Source organism: Phasianus colchicus, chromosome 3, assembly GCF_987193195.1.
Source record: "Phasianus colchicus chromosome 3, bPhaCol1.hap1.1, whole genome shotgun sequence".
Classification (NCBI taxonomy): Eukaryota; Metazoa; Chordata; class Aves; order Galliformes; family Phasianidae; genus Phasianus; species Phasianus colchicus.
The window spans coordinates 15,009,859-15,037,326 of record NC_143438.1 but is presented as its reverse complement, the minus strand read 5'-3'; the positions used below and the strand labels follow the sequence as shown (position 1 = coordinate 15,037,326).

General features: G+C 40.0%; 2 protein-coding genes and 1 long non-coding RNA gene across 5 annotated transcripts; 2 read left to right on the top strand and 1 right to left on the bottom strand.

Annotated features, from left to right (window-relative positions):
- The first annotated feature begins 817 nt into the window (after nt 1-817).
- Nucleotides 818-6,151, top strand: LOC116226396 (ovalbumin-related protein X-like). Its single transcript, XM_090137026.1, has 7 exons — nt 818-1,480; nt 2,000-2,065; nt 2,827-2,955; nt 3,606-3,723; nt 3,849-3,991; nt 4,277-4,432; nt 5,209-6,151. The coding sequence occupies exons 1-7, from the start codon at nt 1,112-1,114 to the stop codon at nt 5,608-5,610; spliced, it is 1,383 nt and encodes a 460-aa protein (XP_089993152.1). The 5' UTR covers nt 818-1,111; the 3' UTR covers nt 5,611-6,151.
- Nucleotides 2,864-18,428, bottom strand: LOC149918426 (uncharacterized). 3 transcript variants are annotated; one of them, XR_016465023.1, is made up of 4 exons: nt 18,287-18,428; nt 5,359-5,606; nt 3,612-3,700; nt 2,864-3,101 (listed from the first exon to the last, which is right to left on the bottom strand). It is a non-coding gene; the product is annotated as an uncharacterized LOC149918426 (long non-coding RNA). The 3 variants fall into 3 exon arrangements; XR_016465025.1 differs by lacking the exon at nt 18,287-18,428 and adding an exon at nt 14,633-14,820; XR_016465024.1 differs by lacking the exon at nt 18,287-18,428 and adding an exon at nt 6,150-6,235.
- LOC116226403 (ovalbumin-related protein Y) lies at nt 12,358-19,205 on the top strand. The gene is made up of 7 exons (XM_031589282.2): nt 12,358-14,619; nt 15,155-15,205; nt 15,554-15,682; nt 16,534-16,651; nt 16,873-17,015; nt 17,096-17,251; nt 18,137-19,205. The coding sequence occupies exons 1-7, from the start codon at nt 14,422-14,424 to the stop codon at nt 18,536-18,538; spliced, it is 1,197 nt and encodes a 398-aa protein (XP_031445142.2). The 5' UTR covers nt 12,358-14,421; the 3' UTR covers nt 18,539-19,205.
- Nucleotides 19,206-27,468: the final 8,263 nt, after the last annotated feature.

The following is a 27,468-nucleotide window of genomic DNA, read 5'->3' as shown; positions in this document are numbered from 1 at the left end:
TTTCAGCAGTGGCGACAGCTGGTACAGGTTTTTACCAGCAGGAAATGCAGATTCTTGTGCACTGTTGGCAAAAATGCGTAGCTAATTGTGGTGGCTGTATTGAAAAAGAATGTTTTGTGGCTGACAATCTGCTCAAGGAAATGAAGTTATTGTAAGTATAATAATAATATTATATATGCTCTGTGTATCTATTGTAGTTTCCATGAAAATAAATAGGAGGCATTACTTTCAATGTGATCCATATATAAGACAGATATATAAAAAATATTTTTGGAAGAAAAAATTTCTGATTTCTCAGTCTCACTCCCTGAAGAACACAGGTGAGGTACAGTAGGATGATTCACAGAGCCTGTGGTTCTACAGTTGTTAGTACAAGAAACCTTTCAGGTCACGTAGTAGATCTGCTCCAAACTATGGATATGCTATTACTCCAACTTAAACTGTTTTAGAAAGGGGAGGGCAGTATTCAGCTTTCTTGGTCTCAGATTCAAGAAAGAGAAGGACTATAGATTTCAATAAATTCCCCTAAGTCATGACATTAAATTGCATGTCCAAGATCTTCACCTGGCTGATCTAATGCAGCTTTACAGTGCATCAAGCAATTTAGCCAAACTCTGTATTTATGGTATAAACATGCTTTTGTTTTTGTTTTTGTTTTTGTCAACAAAAAAATGGAATCAGCAGAGATTAAATGTCAAAAAATGAGAATATAGAAAAGAAGCCCACTAAAGCTATAGTTTGGCATCTAAGCAACTGGGTAGATTTACAAAGAAATTCACTCCCATTTTTCCTATAAATTACAGGAAAGCAACCTCCATTTTTATGGCCAGTTGTATAAAGAAGCAGTTCGAAACAAACTAAGACTACTGTGAGATGACTACATTTGATTGAAATATCCAGAGTATGGTCCAGAGTAGACACAGAAGAAATGGAATGTGTTTATATTGTCTCAGAAATCACCCAGAGTTCTCTGGATGGCTATAGGGAAACTCATCCAGTCCACACTGTATTTGTCATACTAGAAGCATAGATGAAACAGTCCATTTCCTAAAGGGCAAATACAACATAGTGTTTTTATAATGAGCCATTACCTTTCTGAAGGAAAGTAAACATGCATTTGGGAAACAATGGGTCAGTCTTTAGAATATTTCTAATGATCACAGAATTTGTAGGCTTTACATTATTGTTTCAGCATCACAGAAACAGCAATGAACAAGCAGCTTCTGGGCTACAGAAAGTACTTTTTATTACAAGTGCCAATCAACACTACACATTTATATTTCTGTTTGTTTTAGACAACACTGATTTCAGGATGGGCTCCATCAGTGCAGCAAATGCAGAATTTTGTTTTGATGTATACAACCAGCTGAAAGTCCAGCATCCAAATGAGAACATCTTCTATTCCTCCCTGAACATCATTGCAGCCTTGGCCATGGTCTATATGGGAGCAAGAGGGAACACTGAGTATCAGATGGAGAAAGTAAGTTATGCAAATGAATACAAGCTCATTTTGATGCTGGTCACTAGAACAAGTTATCCATGATTATCTTTGAGACTTTCTCCACTTGAGGGGCCAGACACTGTATATTTGCCACTGAATTTGAACTTGGCTAGAAGAAGGACATTGAGCCATGAAGTTTGGATCTGGAGTTAACTTTTCACTTATCATTGCTTTTCACTACGAAGGATAACAATGGATCTACTAAGGAGATCTCCTGCTTCAGCTAATATTATCTCACAAACCTGACTCCTTCCTGATAAAATGAACAAACTGCCACGTATAAATGATGAAACATTCAGAAATCAGGTGAACTAATTGGAAGATACTATAAAAAAATGTTCAGAGTAGCATATGCAGTAAAAAAACAAATTTCAAGCTCACATGAAACTTCTCAGTTCAGCCATTGGTTATTTCAAGCCCAGAATTTGAACACAAAATCCAGTGACTCTTAGTGGACTTCACATACTTTATCTCTTCTTCTGCTACTTCCATTTGCAGGCTCTTCACTTTGACAGCATTGCAGGACTTGGAGGAAGCAGTCAGACAAAGGTACAGAAACCTAAGGTACATTTATTTTTCTCTCACATACATTTTTTTTCCCTAAGAACAGAACTTAAAACTGTTCTGACTGTGCTTCAAAACCCACTTGGGTTCTCCAAGCACAATGTGGGCCTTGTAAAGGACAAGATTTTTCTTCTTCTTCTTCTTCTTCTTCTTCTTCTTCCTCTTCCTCTTCCTTTTCCTCTTCTTTTTCCTTTTCCTCTCCCTTTCCCTCTCGCTTTCTAACTCCCTTTCCCACTTCCCCCTTCCCTTCCCTTCCCTTCCCTTCCCTTCCCTTCCCTTCCCTTCCCTTCCCTTCCCTTCCCTTCCCTTCCCTTCCCTTCCCTTCCCTTCCCTTCCCTTCCCTTCCCTTCCCTTCCCTTCCCTTCCCTTCCCTTCCCTTCCCTTCCCTTCCCTTCCCTTCCCTTCCCTTCCCTTCCCTTCCCTTCCCTTCCCTTCCCTCCTCTCCCTTCCTTTTTCATTCTACTCTTTTTGCTAGAACATTTAATGGATTATGTAGAACAATTCACAAAATGCAATCAGACAAATCACTCACATTTTCTGTTTCTTATCACCAAGACTGAGTGTCAGCAAATGCCATCAGTTGCACATAATTAATTGCTTATACAGAACATCTCTCCCATGGAGCTTTTAGACTCTAATGTATTTTGCTTGCAAATGTCTGAATACTGTGTGTTTTCCTATGTGATTTGTACCTTATAAATAGTCTTTATTGTAAAATAAGCTAAATTTTATACCCTTTTTCCTTCTCTTCCCCAACCCAGTGTGGCAAATCTGTGAACATGCACATACTGTTTAAAGAACTCCTCTCTGATATTACCACATCAAAAGCCAATTATTCACTCCGCATTGCCAATAGACTCTATGCAGAAAAATCACGTCCTGTCCTACCGGTGAGTTGTACATCAGTGTGATTTCTTGCTAAATCTTCTATAAACACATAATCCAGGAATACTGCCCAGAGATTCTGTTAATCCAACTCTCCTCAGTGTGGACTTCCACAGCTTTTCAGAGAAAGCATTTCAAGGGAAAAGATGGCCTGATTAAAAAATAAATGCAGTAATGAACAAAATTAGATTTCAGTATGTTTCTTCACTTGAAAACCTCAAAAACAATCTTTGAAAGTGTCTAAATCTTCCATTTGACATTCTCAAAATAAAACACACAAATATTCTAAATCAAATACACTTTATCTTTAAAAATAAAGAAAAATGCTTCAAAAGAAAGTATTTTATTATAACAAAACACTCGCTAATGGATCTGAAGCTGTTTTTGGATTTGTCTTTCTTCAAGAAAGTATTTCAGCATTTCTGTTACATAATCTTACCTGATAAAGTAATAAAAATCTTAAAGATCTTAAAAAGTCATGCATAAGAATAATTTTGCTGGCCCAGTTTTAACCCTTTTGTCCAGGAAATAAACAATGAAAGCAGTATAACCATAGCATAGTTATAAAAATCATGGAACATTTTAACTGTATTTTATTTCACTTTCACAGTCTTTTTAAAAACTGATTTGGTGGCTGCAACTGCTGTCTTCACAGATTTACCTGAAATGTGTGAAGAAACTGTACAGAGCAGGTCTGGAAACAGTGAACTTCAAAACAGCATCAGACCAAGCCAGACAGCTCATTAACTCCTGGGTGGAAAAGCAGACAGAAGGTGAGCTCTGAGGAGAGTTTATAATATATTTCCTTGTTACTACTTTACTTGAACAGCTTCTGGAAAAACTATTCCTTCCATCTCCATTAATGAATATTTATTGTGGAAATGCTTTCTTCTTACAGGACAGATCAAAGATTTGCTTGTATCAAGCTCTGTTGATCTTGATACAGCGTTGGTCCTTGTTAATGCCATTTACTTCAAAGGGATGTGGAAGACAGCATTTAATGCAGAAGATACTCGAGAAATGCCCTTCAATGTAACAAAGGTAAGGGATGTGCTCACTGCTTCTGGGCAGGACAGAAAGCCATCAGGGGTGTTACATACACCACCCTACAGTCATTGGCCCATGGTTCTGTTGGGGCCCTCGCTGGCAGGGGGGGCTGGCAAAAGCTGTGTCGGACCAAACATCGAAAGCACATCTGTAGACAAGAGATTAAAATGGAAACACAGCGTGAGGATCCAGTCCAGTTCCTCTTGATGGCCTTGCATATTTGCCTGCTTCAAGGGAAACTGCCCCCTGCTCACATTGTCTCGTGCTTCTGTTTTGCAGCAAGAAAGCAAACCTGTGCAAATGATGCGTCTGAACGACACCTTTAATGTGGCCACGCTGCCTGCAGAGAAAATGAAGATCCTGGAGCTCCCCTACGCCAGCGGAGAGCTGAGCATGTTGGTGCTGCTGCCTGATGAGGTTTCTGGCCTGGAGCGGGTACGGCCCTGGCAGGGGAAGGCAACTAGTTCTGAGCTCAGTGGGAGCTGGCTGCCTTCAGACTTTGGCTGTCCTCTCACCCCCTGGCTGTGCTGTGCTGGCCAGGCAGGGGAGCACAACAGTGGCCCAGGTGCCTCCTGGTGCTCTGGCAGAGGCTGGCCTCTGAGGAGAGCCCTGGTCTAGGTGTTATTAAATAAAGAATGTAGCTAACAAAACAAAGGTAAAGGAGCCTAGGGCTGCTGTAATGTTATAGAAGGGCATGTATGGACAATTTTTTTCACTGAGAGGCAGTTTCATCTGACCTCTTACATAAACTCTTCAGCAAATGTTACTAGAAATGATGAGGTTCAATAATCCCTAATGATATTTTTGACAATATTCTCATCAAATATTTTAAATAAGCTGCTCTTGGAATATCGAAGTAGATGCAGAAATGCTTGTGTTTGTTTGGTACTATCCACTGTAGATACATTGCCATGGCACTTTTTTTGCAATCTCTCACCAGCTAGCCAATCGCTGTGTAGTGAAATTGCTATATTGTTTGGTAATAGACATGAAATTACTTGTACAGAAGGGGATGTGTCAGGCAGAATTGAATAAAGGGGCACTGACAGAGGAAATACTAGAGAAACAAGTTGTAAAATAGGAAGATGTTGATAGGATGCACCTCGGGAAACTTTCTGATTTTTTTAAAATAATAGTCTTGATTAAAATGAACGATGGAAAGAAGTTGCATTCTCATCACAGGCAATTTATTCTATGCCTCTCTTTTTCAGATTGAGAAGACAATTAGCTTTGAAAAACTCACAGAGTGGACCAATCCCAATACTATGGAGAAGAGGAGAGTGAAAGTGTACCTGCCCCGTATGAAGATTGAGGAAAAATATAACCTCACATCTGTCTTAATGGCTTTGGGAATGACCGACCTGTTCAGCCGTTCAGCCAATCTGACTGGCATTTCTTCAGCAGAGAGCTTGAAAATATCCCAGGCTGTGCATGGGGCCTTCATGGAACTCAGTGAAGAGGGCACTGAGGTGGCAGGCTCCACAGGGGTGATAGAAGACATCAAGCATTCCTCTGAATTAGTAGAGTTTAGGGCTGATCACCCATTCCTCTTCTTCATCAAACACAACACAACCAACACCATTGTCTGTTTTGGCAGATACTGGTCCCCCTAAAGAGAGAAAGAGCTAGAAATAACACATGCCTTCCCCTCAGAAAATCTCTTTATCGTAGTGTTATAGCATAATCTTATCTCTTCCACAGAAAATACATACCCACAGGAGAGGAGACAGCACCAAGAACACTTACTCCTTCCCTTCTTGTATTGGTTTCAGAATGGCTTGATATGAGCAAAGACTGAGCCAACAAGATGGTGAGAATGAAGACGCCTATCAGCCATGAAGGCGACAAGTGATTTTCACCCAAGAAATAAATAGTAGGAATGACCCTAAGTCCTTGGGAGCCCATTACATAGAAAGCAACGAGCTTTGCTCATCCCATTCCCTGGTACCATACTGCTGACAAACCCATGTTACCATTCTTGAAACATGGGCTTTGAGATCTCCAGTCTAGAGGCGATGTTTGTGGAAGAGTTTCTGGTGTGCAGGTTATTGATTTGTGATTATGTCAATTTTATTTTTTTTTATTCAGTAATTGGGCAATGGTATACATGTTCACTATCACTGGAGTTGTCCTCTCACCATAAGTTCCTCACCTAATTGTGAATTTCTTGTAGAGGTTCTTCAAAGTACTGCAGAGTCTTCCTTCCACTTCAGAGAAGGGAAAAAAATCTAGTCTTGCATAAGTGCAGTTATCCCTTTTCTCCATGGAGATCCAGATGATTCTTATGATCCAGAATTCAGTGAGATCCACTGGGCAAAAGAACTGTCTAAATTTTTGTTTAAAAGTTTAGAAGACACTTCAAATTTGAGAACATTCTAATACACCTTTTTAGTGAAAAATCCTGAAAGTGTTGTAAAAAACTTCGTCTAAGAAATAAATTAAAATCCTCATTTTTTCTGTCTTCTCTTCCTATGTATAGATTGTCAACTGCAAATATGGATCCACTGGCTCAATATTACATTCTGTTTTCATTCTAATCACTCACTATTGATTTACATGCATACAATTGATTTTGTTTTGGTTAAAATAATAAAGAAAAACCACAAACACTTTTCATGTGTTTCACTGTGAGAAAAATGTGATTTAGCACAAAAAAATGTATTCTTAGAATGAATAAAGCATGCAGATATGAAGTTTTTCAGGCATTTATGACATTTTTAGGAGTATCTGTTTTCAAGAACTTCACCAAAGACCTACAACCAGTTTGATTCTTCTCTGTATTTAGATGATTTTCCTATGCATTTTTCTGTGCCATTCCAACAGGTATAAAAGATGACCTGGCCATTTTCCTGGTAAATTTTTCAAGGAACAACTATTCTAACACTTTTACTGTTTTATATAGAATCACAGACTCATTATGGACTGGAAGAAACCTCAGGGGATCATCTAGTCCAACTCCAGATGATTTCATCATTTTAGATGATGAAATAATCTGAAAATCATATAACTTGAAAGGCATAAAAAAGGTTAAATAGATCAACAGCTACTAGGCAAAGCACTTCCCTATCCAGAGTCTCGAGAGGAGGAACTCTGATGTTAACATTGCCTATTCCCACATTAGTGTTACCACTTCAGTGTCAATGATAAAAGGTGAGCTGTAGAGTAAAAACAGCTGGTGCTACTGATCTGACATCCACATTTTTTGTATATTATGAGGATACTCATGATACAGACACAGCTGTTTTTCAATGGCAAAAAAAAATATTTTACTGAGTATGCTTTATTTTTTGCCTTTAGAAATGGAAGTAATGGTAAGAACAGTTCCAGATAAGAGAAATATCAGCATCTCAAGGTTTACCATCAGTAGTTTATTCACCTTTTGCATCTCTTCTGTCCATAGAATCATAGAATCATAGAATTGCTCAGGAATTGGAAAAGACCTTAAAGATCATCAAATCCAACCTAACCATACTACCCCAACTCTAACAGCCCTCTGCTAACTCAGAAGCAGTTGATCCAGTCTGCTAAATTTAAAAGCCAGTTCACTTAAACAATATGAAGACTTCAGAAAGATTAGATTTGCAAGCTACCCTTCTATGATTATTAGACTGTAAAGTGCTTGAAATACAAAGATATGCCTCAATGATCTTAAAAACAGGAGAGGTCAAAATGGAGAAATGGGAAAAAAAGTGAAGGTTTCTTGCTTACAAGCAAATATAAAGCTTCTGCTTTCTCAAAAAGGAAAACGAGAGACAGGAAAGAGTGGAAATTCAGCAATACTGAACAAAAATTGCAACAAAATACTGATGGCTGAGCCCTGGCCACCGCTTACCAGGCAGGGGGCAGAACATACAAAGGGCAGGATAAAAGTGTTCTCCATGAAGGGGGTGGCAGGCCTGGTGGGAAGATGAATAAAATAAATACATTTTTAAAACCTTCCTGTGGCTCCACGCATTTTTGCCCTAGCCTGCCAAAGGCTGTTGGCATTTTTATTTTCTGGAGTATTAAGATCCTGTTTCTTTGACAGACTACTGTGCAGCAACTGACAGAAGGTTTAGTGGGTAACTCATGGAGGATAAAATGTCCAGCATAGACCAAAGCAAAAACATAATGTTGTGATGGGTGATCAAATGTAATAGGTTGGGCACAAAGGATTATAGATACTGGGGTTACATCAGGCTGGCAGGCTCAATTTCAGGGCCAGTTGTCTTCAATGTTTTCATCAATGACTTGGATATAGGACTTGAAGGCATACTGAGCAAGTTCACAGATGACACAAATTGGAAAGTGCCATTGACTCTCTTGTGGGTAAAGAGGCCTTACAGAGAGATCCTGACAAATCAGAGAGCTCGGCAATCACCAGCTGCATGAAGTTTAACAAGAGTGGGTGCCATATTCTGCACCTGGGATGGGGCAGCCTTGGCTGTGTGTATAGACTGGAGGACAAGAGACTGAGAGCCGTCCTGCCCAAAGGGATCGGGGGGTTCTGGCTAACAGCAAGCTGCATCTGAGCCAGCAGTGTGCCCTGGCAGCTCCAACAGCCAACTGTACCCAGGGATGCACCAAGCCCAGAACTGCCACCAGGCAAGGGGAGGGGTTGTCCCACTGTGCTCTGTGCTGTGCAGCTGCACCTCCAGCACTGGGTGCAGGGTTGGGTGACGCAATGCAAGAAGGACATAAAACTACCAGAGAGCATCCAAAGAAGGACTACAAAGATGGTGAAGGGTTTGGAGGGCAAGATGTGTGAGGATCAGCTGAGGTCCCTGGGTTTGCTCAGCCCAGAGGAGCAGAGGGGAGGCCTCATGGCAGCTGCAACATGAGGGGAGTAGAGGGATAGCTGAGCTCTGCTTTCTGGTGACAGTGACAGGACCCAAGGGAACGGCATAGAGCTGTGACCTGAGGGCCAGTTTGGCAGTTAGGAAGAGGGTGATCAGGCTCTGGAACATGCTCTCCAGGGTGGTGGGCATGGCCCCAAGCTGCCTGAGTTCGAGGAACATTTGGAAAATGCTCTCAGATGTAGGGTTTGGATTTTGGGTGCTGCTGTCTGGAACTAGGAGTTGGACTTGATGATCCTTATGAATCCCTTCCAACTAAGGTAATTCTTGATTCTATGACAAGATGTACTACTGTTCTATGTGTGAGATATTCGTGGCCAAGGCCTTCACAGGGTTTTTCTGAATGTGCCTCCAGTGAATGATCACTGGAGTAATCCTCTCTGTCAACACTGAGATATACATCTCTGTCACCACCTGTGTCACCACCTGTGACAGGCTAAGGCAGCACTGCAGGCAATGATGTCAGTCTCTTCAGAATGGCAGAGTGCTGCTGCAGAAAGGTGTCTGATACACTGTGAGCTTCTGTCTGAAAAAGCTTGACTAGGCACTGATTTACTTTGGACTAAGGAAGCAACATAACCCCACAGAACAACTGAGTGGGAAATCACCACTGATAGATATTGCATCAAGTTCTGCAACAGCAACTAAGAAATCACTGGCAATCGCTGTGGGCAAGACAAACACTAAATGATCAATAAGCTTGTTGCTACTAGAGAAACAGTGGAAACATAAATGAGAACAAAATCCCTAGTTGTGCAAATGTTTTTGTGATAGAATGAGACACTTTGTTCTATGAGCTGACCTGGACTTCATATTCTTTTGGAAAGGATCAGATGTCAAAGAGCCTGTTAGTTTAGGGCCAGGCCCACAGTGAAATACCTGGTAGAGCAAATAGCAGCTAAGTCTTAGCTGACCTCTTTCTTGGGACAAGCATTGTCAAAAAAAGGACATGTTACAACAACACATCCTTTTGTGTTTGTGCAGCATTGCACAGCTGTGCTGGACAGAATAATCCATCACTATCCCAGAAAGCATTTCACCTACAGGAAGGTTTGCCTAATCTTGCTTGACTTCTCAACAGATCTAAACGTGATAAGTAGACTATACAAGAACGCTAATATTCTGATGATTCTGCACTGATGACTGACCACGATCCAAATTTTCACTTATTGTGGACTGATTTTTAAGTTCTGCAACTCGCTTTAGATTAACCATTCATTCGACAAAAGGAAAAAATCAAATAGCAACAGCAGGGATGTGTATTAACTTCTACTGGAGGAATCTGCTGCCCCTTTTCTATCTCAAAACAAAAATATTCCTCTCAGCACTGCGTATATTTAACTCAGAGATATTTTGAAAGCCATATAATCACTAACAGCATTAGTGCTCTAAATTCGCTGTTATGACACAACTGTAGATCCTGAGTTGTAGGCTGTCTGTGATGACCCAAACACATGATTCAGGCAGATGGTACACAAATGCCCATGGGGTTCTTCTACAGCAAACTGTAGCATGCTGCTAGACAGTTTGATAGTAAAAAGGTTTAAGGCATGCTCAAAAGGTAGAAGTGACACAGTACAACTTGTCAGATAATCCTTTGACTTTTAAGCTGTCAAGTATACAACAACAGACCATTGCAGTGAGTGCTAAAGCCTGTTTGAACAGAAAACAGCCTTAAGCAAGAAAGGGAGAAGGGACAGCAGCCACAGAAACATCTTGCAGACTGGGGAGTGTTCTAAATTGTGCGATTAAAGATATTCACCATGAACAGACACATTCAGTCACTTGATATATCTTTCTACCAGCACAGATATCATCTTCAGCAACATGGAACTCACAACAGTGGTGAGTAATTTAAATACTGTTCAAGCAAGAGAATAGCTCACTCCCGTTATAATAGGTTTGATGTGATTGGCTACCAATATGAGTTAAGGCCTAGTGATCCTTACTCAGAAGTATTGCTATTGCATAGCAATGTCTGTACCAGACTGGACTGGGTTATAGATGGTACCATGTAACATATTAGTTGTACTTAAATGTATCAGACAGACTGAGGTCTTCGTTATTAGTACTGCTCTAGCATCTTCAGCTGGACAAGACTAATGAGGAATCTATTAGGCAGAAAGGTATGGACTATTCAGAGGCTTTCCACTTGCACAGGAAACTAAAAGGGTTAAGGAGTCCACCTCTTTTCTCCAGAAAGTGTAATTTGTTCTAGACAACTTCAGAGGCATTTTGTCTATTGACTTTGGAGTTCTGTTTTAAAATCACAGCATACTCAGAGGTCAAAGCAGTTTGTTTGTTGCCCATTCTTTTATTTCAAAGGATTTATGAGATTGTTTTATGCTTGCTATTGTATATTATGACTGTCCTGCAGACCATGAATGTTTCACCTGATGTGCCATGAAGTTACTTGTCGGCAATCTGTATGAATGTTCTTTGAATGTACAAAAGACACATTTTGAAACTCAGGTCTGATGCTGTGACCTGTTTGAAAAGAACAACTCAAAACAACATTCAAAACTGTAGCAGTGAGTTCGAATACTTTTCTTGTAGCATGTGGCTCGAGTCTGAATATCCTAAATTATCCAAATTTAAAAAGCAACAGAGTCTCTTCTCTGTTCAACCTCTTTTGCCACAATACAGTTTTCTTCAGTTCTGTAATTTTTTTTTTTTAAATACAGACACTCTGAATATTGCTTTCAAAATTAATTTGTACTTATACAATATGCTTACTGATAGTTTTCTGCTGACAATCTGCACAGACTCTGTTGGCACACAAGTTCTCTGAGTTAGACTGCTCTAGCAATGCTAGACTGCTCTGCAAAATGCTTTATTTTTTGCAGTTCAGGCTGTAAGTGGCACCAGGCACAAGAACTAGACAATTACATACAAGTTTTCACTGTAGGTGTTCCTATTCACTGCAGTGGAGTTGGACTCGATAGTCTTCAAGGGTCCCTTCCAATTCAAATCATTCTTTGATTCTGTGAATTTATGAAAAGTTGCAGTAATTACGGGGTGCGCATAGAACAGCAAGCTGTCCTGCACGTACTGCATTTTTTATATTCTCAGAATGGTGACTGCTAGAGGGATCTGGACTGTCAGAGAAAAAAAAAAAGGAAAATTAACTTAGAATTCCATAGAGACACTGTGCGTAACTTAATATCACACATTTTTTTTTCTTTGTTTTCTATACCACTATCTATACCACACTATTTGCTTCTGTACTCGAATCATACTTAGTATTCAAGTTTCAATGAACAGCTTTTATATTTTTGTTTCAGTCTTTTCAGTATGATCCATCATTTTCTCCAAGGTGCCTCATGATATCCTTCATTCCAGGAGTTTCATTTAGGGATTTCTTTCCCTCTTTCATCCTCTCCTCTCCTCTCCTCTCCTCTCCTCTCCTCTCCTCTCCTCTCCTCTCCTCTCCTCTCCTCTCCTCTCCTCTCCTCTCCTCTCCTCTCCTCTCCTCTCCTCTCCTCTCCTCTCCTCTCCTCTCCTCTCCTCTCCTCTCCTCTCCTCTCCTCTCCTCTCCTCTCCTCTGTATACCTCACCTCACCTCATCTCCTCTCCTCTCCTTCTTTCTTTCCTCTTTCCTTCCTTTTTTCTTTCTTTCCCTCTTTTTTTTTTTTTTTTTGGTAAATAATGCACTTCAACCAAATAAAAGTTTGTTTCTGACATTGAGTTCCATCCATCATTTGGTTTGGTAAACACAGAACAGGCAGCCTGGGGCATATCATGACATTACACAGGATATATTTCAAGGAGTTCTACAAGGCTGTACCACGTACAGCTGAGAAGCTGTACTCTTTATCATCACACGTGAAGCTGATAAGGTAAGCATTTCTTTTGGTTATGATTCATATTCTAACCCCTTTTTTTTTTTTTTAATGATCATAAAATGTTGATGGAACTTCATGTTTGTGGTTTGTGATCAAGAACAGCCAAGAAACAAACAATTAAAGAATGACTTCTTTAAAAATCTATTCTCACCTTCACACGTGTGTTCTGCATTACTGTACCGTTTCACAGCCTGCCACGTATGAAGTCAAGGTATTTGTATGAAGTAAAGCATTGTTTATTTACTAATTCTTTAACACTGAAAAGCTGGTGCTAAGACAGCCTTTCTTCCTTTTAACTTGATCCCCTTTGTTTCTGATTTAGAACTTAAATACAGCACTGAATTCGTTTAAATTCAAAAGGATGTAACTTAAGCTCAGTTGCATGGTTTACCTAACATGCTTTCTGAGTGAAGTTAATGAATGCAGCACGCTCAGGTGACAACAACGTACTGCAAATTAATTTCTATGTATTCTAAAGCAAGCAAACAAACGAACAAAACCCACACGCATACGCACAAAGCATTTGCTTCAATAATATGTTTTTTTAACAAGATCATACATGGAGCTTAAAGCTTAAAATGTAATACTTTGTGGAAGTAGTAAATAATCCAAAAGTCTGCCTTGCATCACCTACACATGTGATTCAATTAAGAGAGAGATGGAACACATGAATGTGCTGATTCCACACAATCAAACATTTGGCAGAATATCTTGGATTTCCCCTGTACTTGGGAAGATCTGCCCTAGGAAGATTCTCTCTGCTTGTGACAAAATGGGAAGATACAAATGGCATAAGCACCTTACTGCTGCACTTGGCTTTACAAGACTGTTGTCTATTCTTTGTTGTATTCTTTATTAAAGATTTTTTTTTTCCTTCACTGTTAGGTAAAATGCTACGTGCTGAAACTATAGGGGAAAATTTCACAAGAATGTCAGAAAAAAAGGCAGAAAAAATGTTTAAATACTGAAAATGTGAAGTATCTGCAAACGAAACAAGACTAAGCAATTATTGTTTTATTAAAAGGTAGATTTTATGAAAAAGGCACCAGTAAAATTAAAGAACAATTTTTGAAAAGCGAGGTATGATTAAGTCAACCCAGAATGGAACATGTACTAATTAACAGACATTTGTCATAAAGCATATGAGTTTGGTAAATCATTATCTCTTTCTATCACTGTGCTTCCATTTCCCTAATCTATTTTTAAGAAGAAGGTAATGATGTGGTTTGAGACCTCTGATAAAGTGGTTGGTGTAAGAATCCAGCTTCCATTTACATGAAATCCAGTAAAAATTTGTGGCATTTTTCCAGACCTACCGACTTTATATTGTCAGTAACTGTAATTTAGATCACAGAGGGCTGATCTATTAAATGCTCTTAAAAGTGATATTAAAAACTATGTGAAGAACATGGTCTGGAGTCTCAGATGAATGAAGACTGAGAACAAACCTGTGTATATTTTCTTTTCTGTACGAGATGAGAAATGATTGTCAATGAGCTTCTTTCAAGGCAAGTCTTTGCAATATTTCCAACACAGTACACATGCACAGAGGACAACTCAAGTTTCAAATAAAGCAGTCACCAGCCTACACATAACTATACAGGATTTTGATTGCTCACAAATCCAAGAACACACCTGCCTTTTAAATCCACACTACTGAATTCTACTTGCTGAAAATAAGCTGTGCACTGTGTACAAAGGCTCAAGTGCACTGCCTTTCTTGCAACACAACTAATATATTTTAATGTTTGCTTTAGACAACACCGATTTCAGAATGGATTCCATCAGTGTAACAAGTACAAAATTTTGTTTTGATGTTTTCAACGAGATGAAAGTCCATCATGTCAATGAGAACATCTTGTATTCCCCTCTGGGCATGATGATAGCCCTGGCCATGGTCTATCTGGGGGCAAGAGGTAACACTGAATCTCAGATGAAGAAGGTAAGTTACTTACACTAGTGTAAAGTGGACAGTGGACTCTAGTTCTGCTTGTTATTCCTTCTAAGTAATAACGTTATCTACTCATGAGGCTCTCACATGTTTTCATTCATCGGATGGATCATGAGTCAGGGAATTGTATTATTTTTTTCTGAATTCTGACATCTTCCAGATAATCTATTTTTTCCATATTTTTTATTTTTGTATTAAAAAGATAAAACCCTGGAAAAAAGGAAGAGAGAGAACATTATTCGCAGTGCATAATACACAAATAAGTTAACTTACAGATGCTCACTGAAAAAAATATAATCTAAGCAAATAGGGCTATTTCCAATTTCTCAGAAGGTGACATGAAGTATGAACCAGCTGCAAGCTCACTTGCAGCCATTTAGTTCATCTAATCTAGCATTTGTTGTGGGCTTTTTTTTTTCTGTTTCTGTTTTCGAGCCAACAGCTCTACTCCAAACATGTAAATTTTAAATGCATAACACTTTTGGTCATGTTTGTGGTTTTTTCTCACTGGCATTTTCTCTTGCAGGCTCTTCATTTTGATAGCATTACAGGAGCTGGAAGCACCACTGACTCTCAGGTAAAGATATAACTTCTCTCCTTTTGTTCCTATTTTCTCCTCAGGACAAGACTAGAACTATTCTGCCTCTGTTCCAAGCAGTTTCAGACTGTCAAAAATGATGGTAATGCTCTCAAACCAAGCAGATCTGTGGAGGGAGGAAAAGAGGATCTAACTCATGCTTGTTTAAAGCCAGGGAAACTGATTCAGAGATAGGTTTATTTGTCTGCTCAATGCACCATCATCAGTCCAGGTCTGTGGGTGGATTCCACTGATTGTTACTGATGGGGACAGTCCTTTGGGGTCTGATTTTGTAGATAAGGAGAAGCTAATGTGACATATCATCTTGTTTTCCTGTCATCACCTCAGTGTGGCTCTTCTGAATACATCCACAATTTGTTCAAGGACTTTCTCTCAGAAATCACCAGGCCAAATGCTACATACTCACTCGAGATTGCTCACAAACTCTACGTCGACAAAACATTTGCAGTTCTTCCGGTGAGTTGAAGTGTGACTTAACCTTACTGAGATTGTCCACTGGGCTCACCTGGGACTCAGCACTACTGTGAGCCACAGTGGGAATTGGTTTGGGCCACAGAATGAGTCCAAATCTTTCTGTGGCTTTTTGGAGGAGGCCAGGCAATAGCTTAAGGGCTCTGGAGATACTCAAGACCCATCTGGATGCTTTCCTGTGCAACCTACTGTAGGGAATCCCTGCAAGGGGCTCAAATTGATGATCTCCAGAGATTCCTTCCAGTCCCTGAGATTCTGTGACTCTGTAATATATGCCCATGCAGCAATTGCTACAGGGAGCAATCAAAATTGCAGTTCATTCTCTTAAAAAATGTATTTTAATGAAAAAGGTGATTTGTAAGGGAGGAAAATGACTTGAAAGCGTGAGGATTGAAACTGACAAAAATATTTTGTTCATCTTTTTTTAAAGCTGGACATAAAATATCTCAAAAACTTCAAGAAAGTTTTGGTTTTGAAATAAGAAAGAGGAATGTAAGAATACAGAATTCAAAAGAAAAGGTGGGCACAAAGATGAGGAAATGAGTATTGTCTGTCCTTAATAATGTTTGCAGAACAGAAGGTTTTGTGGTAAAACGAAGAAACTATTTCAAAATTTTAACTTGGAATACTGTCTGAAGACAAAAGTGACAAATCTAAATATGTGAAGTGGCCTTGTCCAACTTTAAGATTCAGTTACAGCAAGAGAACTGTTTGACTTGTTCAAGTGTAGGGATAGAAGTTTCTTTTAACCACCACTCTCTATTTCATTAATTTTGCATTTCACATTCTTCTATTTTCAATTTCTTAACAGTCAAACACAATTCTTCTGCTTATAGGAATACTTAAAGTGTGCAAAGAGGTTCTATACAGGAGGAGTGGAAGAAGTTAACTTCAAAACAGCTGCTGAAGAAGCAAGGCAGCTCATAAACTCCTGGGTGGAAAAAGAGACAAATGGTAAGAACTAAAAAATAACTGATATTTACTCCTACTGACCATAATCTATACTCTTGTCTTCCTCTCCTCAAAATGTCTAGAAAAGGCAGATCAAGGAACAGTACTTGATTATTGCTATGAAAACAAACTCCCACAAAACTCACCATGCCCTTCATTGCAGACATTCATGCAAACCAGACAGGCTATGCCTTGTCACTCACTGCTTTGCTTCCTTTTCACAGGACAGATCAAAGATTTGCTTGTATCAAGCTCCATTGATTTTGGTACAATGATGGTCTTTCTTAACGCCATTTACTTCAAAGGGATATGGAAGACAGCTTTTAATACAGAAGACACTCAGGAAATGCCCTTCAGAATGACAAAGGTAGGGACATGGGCACTGCAACTGGAAAAATTCAAGAAAAATTGCCCCCTGCTCCATTGTCTCGTGCTTCTGTTTTGCAGCAAGAAAGCAAACCTGTGCAAATGATGCGTCTGAACGACACCTTTAATGTGGCCACGCTGCCTGCAGAGAAAATGAAGATCCTGGAGCTCCCCTACACCAGCGGAGAGCTGAGCATGTTGGTGCTGCTGCCTGATGAGGTTTCTGGCCTGGAGCGGGTACGGCCCTGGCAGGGGAAGGCAACTAGTTCTGAGCTCAGTGGGAGCTGGCTGCCTTCAGACTTTGGCTGTCCTCTCACCCCCTGGCTGTGCTGTGCTGGCCAGGCAGGGGAGCACAACAGTGGCCCAGGTGCCTCCTGGTGCTCTGGCAGAGGCTGGCGTCTAAGGAGAGCCCTGGCCTAGGTGTTATTAAATAAAGAATGTAGCTAACAAAACAAAAGTAAAGGAGCCTAGGGCTGCTGCAGTCCTGCAGGAGGGGATGTTGGTATATGCAGTTATCTCCATCAGGTACTAGAGACAGATATGTTAGCAGGATTTTTTTTTTCCTTTGAAGACATTTCAATTTCCAGAGATCAAGTAGAGTTCAAACAATATTATCAAATCATAGGGACCAATTATTCTGTTGATGACCATTAATAGATTTTTTTCACAAGAGTCACCCCTACAAATACTTAAATTTAAATTTTTTTTTTTTTTTTTGGTAAATGTGGGGGATATTTTAAAAGATCTTTTTTCATTGAATGTAGAAATAGGAAAAATATAACAAGTACAGAAAACGAACAGCATTTCTGAAAGGTTAGCTGCAAACATCTGCTAATGAGCACAAATTTGATTTGACATCATCAAAAACTGATTTTTCAGAAGAGCATTTGGTCTGTTGGAAAAATTTTCAGATGACAAAGTTTTGGAGAACTTCATCAAGACAGATGATATATAGGCTATAGTCAGGAGGAAGCATAAAGGATAAACAAATAGATTTAAGCTCGTGTCACTTCTGTTGTGCACACAAATAAATGAAAAAAATAGTAACAAATTGTACTAATACACTTGTTATGGCCACTGTATTCTTGCCTTATGTATTTCATTCTCTCCCTTTCTTTGCAGATTGAGAAGACAATTAACTTTGAAAAACTCAGAGAGTGGACTAGTACCAATGCAATGGAAAAGAAAAGCATGAAAGTGTACCTGCCCCGCATGAAGATTGAGGAAAAATATAACCTCACATCTATATTAATGGCCTTGGGAATGACTGACCTGTTCAGACGTTCAGCCAATCTGACTGGCATCTCTTCAGTAGATAACCTGATGATATCTGATGCTGTCCATGGGACATTCATGGAAGTCAATGAAGAGGGCACTGAGGCGGCAGGTTCAATGGGGGCAATTGGAAACATCAAGCATTCCTTTGAGTTAGAAGAGTTTAGGGCTGACCACCCATTCCTCTTCTTGATCAGATTCAATCCAACCAAAGTTATTTTGCTCTTTGGTAGATGTTGGTCCCCCTAAAGAGAGAAAGAGCTGAAATAATGATACCTTCCCCTCAGAAATCAAACCTCTTTACTGTAGTATTGTAGCATAATCTCAATGCAATATTTTATCCAAGTGGAAAACCTTCAATATCTAAGGAGATATTCTTGAAGAAGCATGTGAAATTTCAGATCTTTATGTGCAGGAATTTATTCTCAGCTTACATTCAGGATTCATATCCAAGGTGTAAATGTTCCCAGTGCGCTTGAATAACTTGGGAAATGGCCAGTGCTTTGTTTTTTTTGTGTGTGTGTGTGAAATCCTGCCATTGCTATTGAGAATCTGGTTTCTCTATTAGAGTTCTCTGAAATAAACACAGCTTTCAGGAAAATCCTGGTCCTTTCCATTGAATTGGCTGGGCAATCATCCTTGGCAATCATCCTTGTCATGCCTGGACAATTTGCAGATGAAATTTTTAACTTCAACAGACCATTTGTCTTCCAGTGATCCATTTGGACTTATTTGTGCTGCAAATACTTCAAGGCTGCGTAACTTTTTTTTCTGAGGCAGCATACAGAAAGTCTACCATTTCTTCTTAAATCATCTCCAAACGAAACATCTTCCTGATTGATATTATTTTCCATTTTCATCCCAGTGATATATTAATGATTTTGTGAATGTTAATTAATGGTCTTTCTATTTATTCTAATAAAAGCTTTGCAAACAAAACATGTCATTGTCTATTCTGGGTTACTGTATTACACAACCTGAAAAATATGATATAGTGGGTAATAATTACTGACAGAAGTGATTAAGTTGGTACGTGGATCCTATTTTCAAAACCAGAAGGTACCCATATATGAGATCACTAAATATTTTAAGATTTTTTTTTTTAACTTGGTTTAATCAAGGCTAAACCCTATAGCTCCTATTCTTAAATTGAGCTTCTCCCAATACAGCATATCAAATAACAAAATTCTTTGAATTTACTGTATTTCCAGAGAACTTTTACAGAAATCCTCTAAGGGTCCTCAGTAAATACATCAAGGTGATGCATACAAGATAGACTTTTAAAAATATGAGAGAAGTATTAAAAGGTAGACTGCTTCAGCTTTCTCATGTTGACAAGAATCACATGAAGAAATCTTTCTCTTGCCTAATGTGATATTCCTCTAGAGACGTTATCTGCTATTTCACAGTCTTTAGAGGAAAGGCTCTTTAGGTTATATTTTATCCAATTATAATGGTTACAGTGTCAATAACAGAGTTTTCTGCTGGGATACACATGCAGAATTGCAAATTACTGATACTTCAGTACTTCAGAGCTGCCTGAAACATGTGCCATGTCAGCATTAACTATAACTTGAAATGATGACGTTAGCGGGAGTGAAACACATTTCATATCCATTGCAAATGGGAGAAATGTGATTATTGGTCTTCCCAAGAGGATCAGAAAGGATTAGCTACAGTTTGCACAGGGATTCAAGCAAAAAAAAAGTATTTCAAGAGCTATGAAATTTCAAGTTTTACTGCGTACATTATGTTATTTCCCTCATAGTTGAAAGCAGTCAGTACAGTTTTGCTACAACTAAAACCAAACAAACTAACAAACGGCAAAGGAAAAAAGGCAGGATTGGTAAAATATTGTCCTGAGCAGCAGAGCATGTAAGGTTACTAAGCAGTTATCATGTTATGGAACTGAAATACGCAGGTATGTCACTCTGCACTTTCTAGGTACAGTAACAATAAAAGTATCCACATTTGCTATGGAGGTATTTAACATATAGCGTGAACTAAAAAAAGCAGCTATTCAATTGTTTGATCTTTTCAAAGCAAAAGATGAAGAAAATCAAGGCAGAAATGATAAATGAATTCCAAAAACTATACACAAGGGCGTATTAAAGGCACAGAGTCCACCTAATGTCTTAACTGTGAAATGGAAGCATTTGACTCGTTTTAAAAAGGCCATTGGGAATCACTAGGGATAAAAGGTGATGTTTATCAGCTTTCAGAAAGAAGAGGGCACTACAAAGGTGTCTGGGCTCTGATGCCCATCATGGGATAAGAGAAATGAATCCCAAATCCAGGTATTGTCCAATAGTCCTTTTAGTTCCCTGATACCATGACTGAAGTTGTTATGTCAAGACATTGCCTTCTGTCTGTTCACTACACCTCATATCCTCTCAGTGCTGTGTTTTTAGAGATGCAGCACTGCTAGTGGTCCATGGAATGAAAACAGCCAGGTGCAATCGCACTCTTTTGAATGCCTCATGAAAAATGCTCTCTGAACTAAGTGTACCTTTCCTTCTGACATCATTTGTAGAAGGAACCATCACAGAATCATTTGGAGACCATCTGTGTCTATTCTGCACTTCTCTGCATGTTTGACTACCTTCTTCCAGGCAAACCAAATCTATGGCTGAAGTTACAAGACTGCATGTGCTGTCATAGTCACCAGAGGAAGAGCACTCAAGAGAATATCCTGGTTCAGAGCTACTCTGGGCTCTCAAAAGTTACCTGGGAAAGCACAGCATGTTGAACTTGACTTTGTTGTTTTTTTCCAACCTTTATGATTCTATGAAATATTGATTGGACATGGAGCAGTAGTTCACTTTGGTGTTTCCTGAGGCTCATGATCTAAAATCTAAACTTAAAAATCTAAAATCTTACATGTTTTTAAAAGGAAACTGGACAAAACTGTGGAAGAGATATCCACTGACAAATAATAAATATATAGAAAATAAAATTAGCTATAGAAGTCATGGAACAGGAAATAGTGTTAGAACTCTGAGGGCAACAGTAAGCCTTAACAGTACCGACAAGCCTTGCTACAGGAGCTCTCCCATATACGTTGTTCTCATGGGCCCAGGAGTCTCTACTGAAAATTGGCACAGTTTGGGTATCGGGGGTGATCTTTGATAGACAAAGCCCTGAACTGTCCTGGGTCAGCTGCAGGTGTCTCTATAGCGGATAAAACAACTCACTATGCACCAGATTTTCAGCGAGTAAGAAAAGCACATTGCATCTCTGCTCAAACACAGAATCATAAAATCATAGAATTGCTCAGGTTGGGAAAGACCTTAAAGATCATTGAGTCCAACCACATAACCTAACAACCCTCCACTAAATCATGTTCCCGAGCACCACATCCAAACAGTTTTTAAACACATCCAGAGATGATGACTCAGCCACCTCCCTGGGGAGCCCAGTCCAGTGCTTAACAATCCTTTCTGTAAAGAATTTTTTCCTGATATCCAACCTAAGCTTACCCTGGCACATCTTAAGGCCAAATTTAATTAGAAAGTGTAGCAGCACTGCAATGTAGCAAATGTAATTAAGAAAAGGTAGTAGCTGCTAGGGACAGAGGACATGCAAGTAGACCCAAAAAATAAAGACTTTAGAAACACAAAAAGGGGGACATATGAGAGGTATGTTTGGAGAAACAAAACAGAAGAGATATTTGGAAGTAGATGTTGGAGCACAGACAAAGACACACTCTGGGGAGGAGGTGCTCCATGCCAGAAGACATATGTCTAAGGCACTGCAGCCATGGGCAACCAACAAAGGCCAGAGTCATCCTGGTGGGACTGCATTCTGCAGGAAGCTAACACTGGAGTAGGGACAGCCCTGAAGAACTGCAGCCCAGGGAGCACACTAGAGCAGAGGAATCTAGTAAGCAGCGACCACTGGCAGACAGAAACATTTATATAGATTATACACTGACCCCAGGCTATTACACTGCCTACTGCATCACTGAAAGGACTGGGAAGAAGAGAGTGCAACAAGGAAACTGAAACTAGGAGGAAGGGAAGGAGAAGCGATGAACTGAAACTGACTAGGGAAAAGGGGGATTAAAGATTTAAGGGTCTATTCCATAGTTTGCTGCATTGTTTTTTTGTCAATCAGCAGTTTTTATGTTAATCAGCAACGAATTACATAACACTTCCCAAGTCAAGACTGTTACCTACAACAGAAGCTCAGCTCAGCTGAACCTTAGTCTTTTGGCCCCTCCCTAAGGAATGCTGCATGTGTGTCTCTCTCCAGGCTCACTCACAATTGACCTCAGACCCAAACTTCTAGTGAATCTCCAGTACCACCTATTCTGCTCCTAAGTAGATAACAAAGCCCCACGTGCTTTGCTTTAAGTGCCATTACCAACTGCACCTGAAGCCTTTACCCAGCCCTATGGACCCAGATCCTCTATTTAAGCTCTGCCCTGAACCTTTACTTCTTTCCTGTTAGATGTACTAGCATGGTGTGTACTAGTCTCCAGTTCAAACACAGCTGTGTCCATACCTGGCCAAGAACTCCTACTGTGACCTGGGCTGTGCCTTGCTGCTAAGGACCTGCTGGGTGATTGCTAGACCTGAACCTAATCTTGACCTAAGAAATGATTTCTTGGTTTGACTATGGATGTGCCCTGTGGTATGATACTGCCTTATGATTTGGACTCTTGTTTGCAGCTGTGCAAATCCCTAAGGAGCCCAGTCTCTCGCCACCCAGAACCCAGTCACTACCGAACTTCCTGAGGATTGGCCTTGCTCTGGGTTCTGATCTCTGGACAGTACTCACCTTTTACTCAGCCCAGGGTCCAGATTAAGCTCCTTTCCACCCAGCCAGGCTCTCCTCTGCCTTACTCAGGTCAGGGCCACTTGTGCCATGTTCCTTTCTTGTCTTCTCTACATGCCTTGGCTTTAAAGTAACGCACTACCATCCACAACCACTGCTTCTCTCTAAAGTAAAGCCTCTCCTGAGCCCAGGTCTCTGTAAGGAGGAAGGATGCACTTTGCTCAGAAGGATGGGAGGCTGCTTCTGAGCTCTGAGGGCACTGACCTCCCATGATGTATCTCATACCCAGGACCACAATTCAGCCTGCTGGAATCATCAACTCCTGCTGGAGTGAGGCCATAGTAAGACCAGCATCCACCTCCCCACAGCCCTGTCCTGCACAGATATTGGGCCTGCTGATTTCAGCTTGCAGACTTGCTTCCCAGCTTGACCTCAGCCCTGCCCTGTCTCTATGGTCCCACCTGGTCAGCAAGTTTTTGGTAGTGCTAAGCCGCAAGGGTAGTTTTATGAAAAGAAGCTTCCATATGGCAGATCAAAGCCAGTTTTAGACAGCTCCCAAAAGGACCTGCCGCTGGCCGGAGTTAAGCCATGAGTGAGACTGTTTGCACCTCTGTAAGAGCAGACTGAAGAAAGAGGAAAACTGCAGCAGCAGCTGGGAGACAAGAGTGAGAAAATGGAGAGAGAAACAATCCTGCAGACCCTATGGTCAGTGCAGAAGGAGAGCTATTGGCATCTAGCTAATTTTCCACCCGCATTATTGTCTGCTGACTCAGTCTACATCTCTCCCATCTTGTTACAAGAATAATTTGGGAGATCATATTAAAGGCCTTAATAAAGTCAAGGCATATGATATTCTCTGCTTTGCCTTTCTTTCTAGAATAAGCCATTTCATTATGGAAGATGAAAATGGTGGTCAGCAGAGATCTGTCCTTGATAAATCCATGCTGTCTTTTCCTATCACCTTATATTCCCTCATATGCCTTGAGACACCCAAGGAGCCTTGTATCAGAGCCTTCTGTAGCAGTCTTCACTGGAATACAATTAGTTGTACATCAGTTAGTGATCTACATAATAGTTGGCATGAGAAAGAGGGCCTGTGCTATGCCAAGTATAGAGTTTGGGTTCCAGTCCTGTTCTGCATGGCACATATGCCTGAACAGCAGGATAATCCCTGCGTTCCTATTGGAAGGCAGCGGCCTGTAGGCAGCTCCCACTTGGCATGGTGATTGTACCACCTGTATCCTCACCTGTACTCTGAAGTGAAGCATCATGTTTTCATTCAAATATCCTTTTGTTTGACAGCAGAAATGAACAGAATTGGTTTTTTCCTAAGAAAATTCTGCAAGACCTCTGAAGAACAAATTGTCAGTGAACTTCTAGCTCTATGAATGAGACTTGCATCACATATCATGCCTTGATTGGCCTTGATTGGAGGTCTGTCCAATACTGAACAGCTTGGGGTTCCCCAAGGGAATGTAAGATTACTGATACTCTCTCTTTATGTTAGTTACAATAAACAGTATACTAAGCAATAGATCTAAGTGCCTTTCTTACAAGGATCATAGTGAACAAATGCACTTTTCAATAACTACAGAGAACTGTAATCTCTTGGGTTCTCTTCCTTCCCCTTTCTGAAAATGTGTCCTTTTTTTCAGATCAGAAACCTTCCTCAACCACTCTGACTATTCTTTGGACATTGTTTTGTTCTTTCTCCTAAATAGGCTTTATTATTTTCCTAAGTGAAAGGCTTTGCATGTAGGTGAGGCTACAACTCATTCTGTAACAATGAGGAAGTCTGTCAGATTTTGGGGAAAATTCTCCCACCCAACCTTTTGCTAGTCAGTAAGATGTAATCATTGAATGTCATGCCATGAAAACGACACCAATGTCAGATCAAATATCTACAGGAAGCTCTAAGAAATCATTGACTGCACAGTGAAGGCTAAATCAAATTAAAATGACTGCGAGGTCTGATAAGAGATATCCTAATGAGAATTAAGAGCAAAGACAAATAGTTTTTCACAGTCTTGTCATAGTGTGTCAAAAACCAAGGCAGCACAGCAGGCAACAGTATTAGTCTCTTCAGAATGGCACAGCACTGCTGCAGAAAGATGCCAGATGGACTATGAACTCACATCCAAAGGAGCTTGACAAGTTACCCGATTTTCTTCAAAGAGGGGAAACAGCACAACCCCACAAAACAGATGAGAGAGGAACCATCATTGATGGTGACAGCACCAAGGTATGCAATGGCAACCCATTAGACATTCATCTGTAACCTGAGCAAAATGATTTCTCTCTCCATGAATGGTTGCTTCTTTCCCTCATGAAAAGGTAACTTCCACACTCACAATGTGCAACAAAGACAAGCAGAGAACAATTAATGTTCTCCTTCCTAATGTCAAAACTGTAGTAGCAAAGAGAACAAAATCTCAAGTTCTGAGTAGGTTTTAGTGATTGGATAAGAAGCTTTGACCTGTGAGCTCACCTGGACTTCCTATCCTTTTGGATAAAAGTGCTTTTATTACTTTCAGGTCTCCGAGACTTTTGGTTTAGGGACAGGTCCACAATGAAATGCCTGGCCGAGGAAAGGGCAGCAGAGCCCTAGCTGACCTTTTCTTGGGACAAGCATTGTTAAACAACCTGTGACAAAACTATTTGTACTGCTTTGCACAGCTGTGCTGGGCAGGGCAATCCATTGCCGCCTATCCCAGGTAGCCTTCCAACTGCAAGAAGGTTGCTACTTACTCTCTATAGAACCCAAGTCAAACCAACCTTGCAGGTACGCTGACAACGCTATGCTGACAGCCTGTTCTAATCAAGATACCATTTGCTCATGGGCAAGGTTTATGGCTGGCCTTCCACTGAAAAAGAGTAGCATATCTTTTGTATCTGACAGAGAAGCAGAAATTCTCATTCTCCACACCTTATGTTCATTGTTTTAAACCACAGACTACTTCTTGGAGAGAAAAAAATGGCTTTTATAAGACTCACAAAACAAAGCTCTGCAAGTCAAATGCATACAAAACTGTTCTGTAGGTCTGGAATCAGGACACTATGTGAAAGTCAGAAAGAGCAGCTTTAAAAAAAACATTTGGGATCATTCTTATCCTATATTTGCAGCACGATAGTATGACAGTGATAACTGACATAACTGCATTAATTTCTTTGCTATTTTTTAGCTCTTAAAGTACATGACGTTAGTGAAAAGCTGGACACACGACTCAGGTCTTACAGGTATGTGGTCCAGAAGACCTGGAGACCTTCACTACCATAACTTGAAGCGTAAATCTACTACAACCTTCTGAGCAACAGAAATGAAATGGAGACCCTCTCTGCAATGGGATACAAAAGAGGGAATGTGGCAGCCAGTGCTCTGGCTCACTGGTACACCCAACCACTGAGTGAGAAACAGCCTGTTCACTACTCTTAGGACAGATTATGGTGAATTGTTAACATTTCTTCATAACATCCAAAGGAGGAAATACACTAAATTATATTTTTACTGATTAATTATACATGCTTAATTATATATGGCATGGTTGCTTTGGAAAAACCTTGTCCTTACTGACCGTATCTGCTCTTTGCTAAGACAAAATCGCTGACAATTTTGGCCATGGTGGATACCTTCCCCCTTTTCCGTAGCATTAAGACAGAAGTTACTCTGGATCCTGTCTGACAAGTCAGACTTGATACCTTCAAGTACGTGGAAGTGTAATTTTCATGCTGGATGTTACCTCCAGAACCTCCCTATCTGGTAAGCAGTTCCCTGCCTTAGTAAGAGCCAAAATGGTCTCTCTTTTCCTTGTTATTTCACCAGGAAATTGCAGTGTGACAGGACTACCTGAACTGTGTCACCCTGCAAATACCAATTATATATATACAGTATCTATACACAAATTATTAGTGTTTGATTGATACCAGATGATGGAAAAGTGCATCTGAGAAGATTTATTCCCAATCTCCTTTCTCCTTCAGCAGACTAATATATGTATCTCATAGGTAGAAATAACATTTACTGAGAAGCACATCAATCATCACAAAAAGCAGGCAAAATTTTCAGACAGAAAGAATGTTTGAAATAGAAGCAGCAGATGTGATTAAAAACAAAATGAAACAAAAAAAATCAGCTGCGGTGTAGACATCCAGCAAAAAAATATCATTTGCACTACCATCTCGTCTTGCTCAAGTCCTCAGACTCGGCAAGGAGAATGTAGATTTCTACAGTATATTTATTTTCACAAAAGGAAGGAGAGAAACAAAAAGAAAATGGCACTGACCAAACTTTAACTAGTGGTATATGAAAGTAATTCTTTTGCTTAACAAAGATTGCAGCGATCTCTATGTATGTCCTGAAGAATTATGTTGTACTTTTTTTCCCCTATTTTTAAATCAAACAG

What these genes read in the sequence shown, in the direction of transcription:
- LOC116226396 (XM_090137026.1), top strand. Translation starts at nt 1,112, where the DNA reads ATGCATTTGGGAAACAATGGGTCAGTCTTTAGAATATTTCTAATGATC. An exon ending in CAAAGGTACAGAAACCTAAG is followed by an intron (nt 2,066 to 2,826) that starts GTACATTTATTT and finishes TCCCCAACCCAG; the next exon opens with TGTGGCAAATCTGTGAACAT. An exon ending in AATCACGTCCTGTCCTACCG is followed by an intron (nt 2,956 to 3,605) that starts GTGAGTTGTACA and finishes CTGTCTTCACAG; the next exon opens with ATTTACCTGAAATGTGTGAA.
- LOC116226403 (XM_031589282.2), top strand. Translation starts at nt 14,422, where the DNA reads ATGTTTGCTTTAGACAACACCGATTTCAGAATGGATTCCATCAGTGTA. An exon ending in CTGAATCTCAGATGAAGAAG is followed by an intron (nt 14,620 to 15,154) that starts GTAAGTTACTTA and finishes TTTCTCTTGCAG; the next exon opens with GCTCTTCATTTTGATAGCAT. An exon ending in GGTGGAAAAAGAGACAAATG is followed by an intron (nt 16,652 to 16,872) that starts GTAAGAACTAAA and finishes TCCTTTTCACAG; the next exon opens with GACAGATCAAAGATTTGCTT.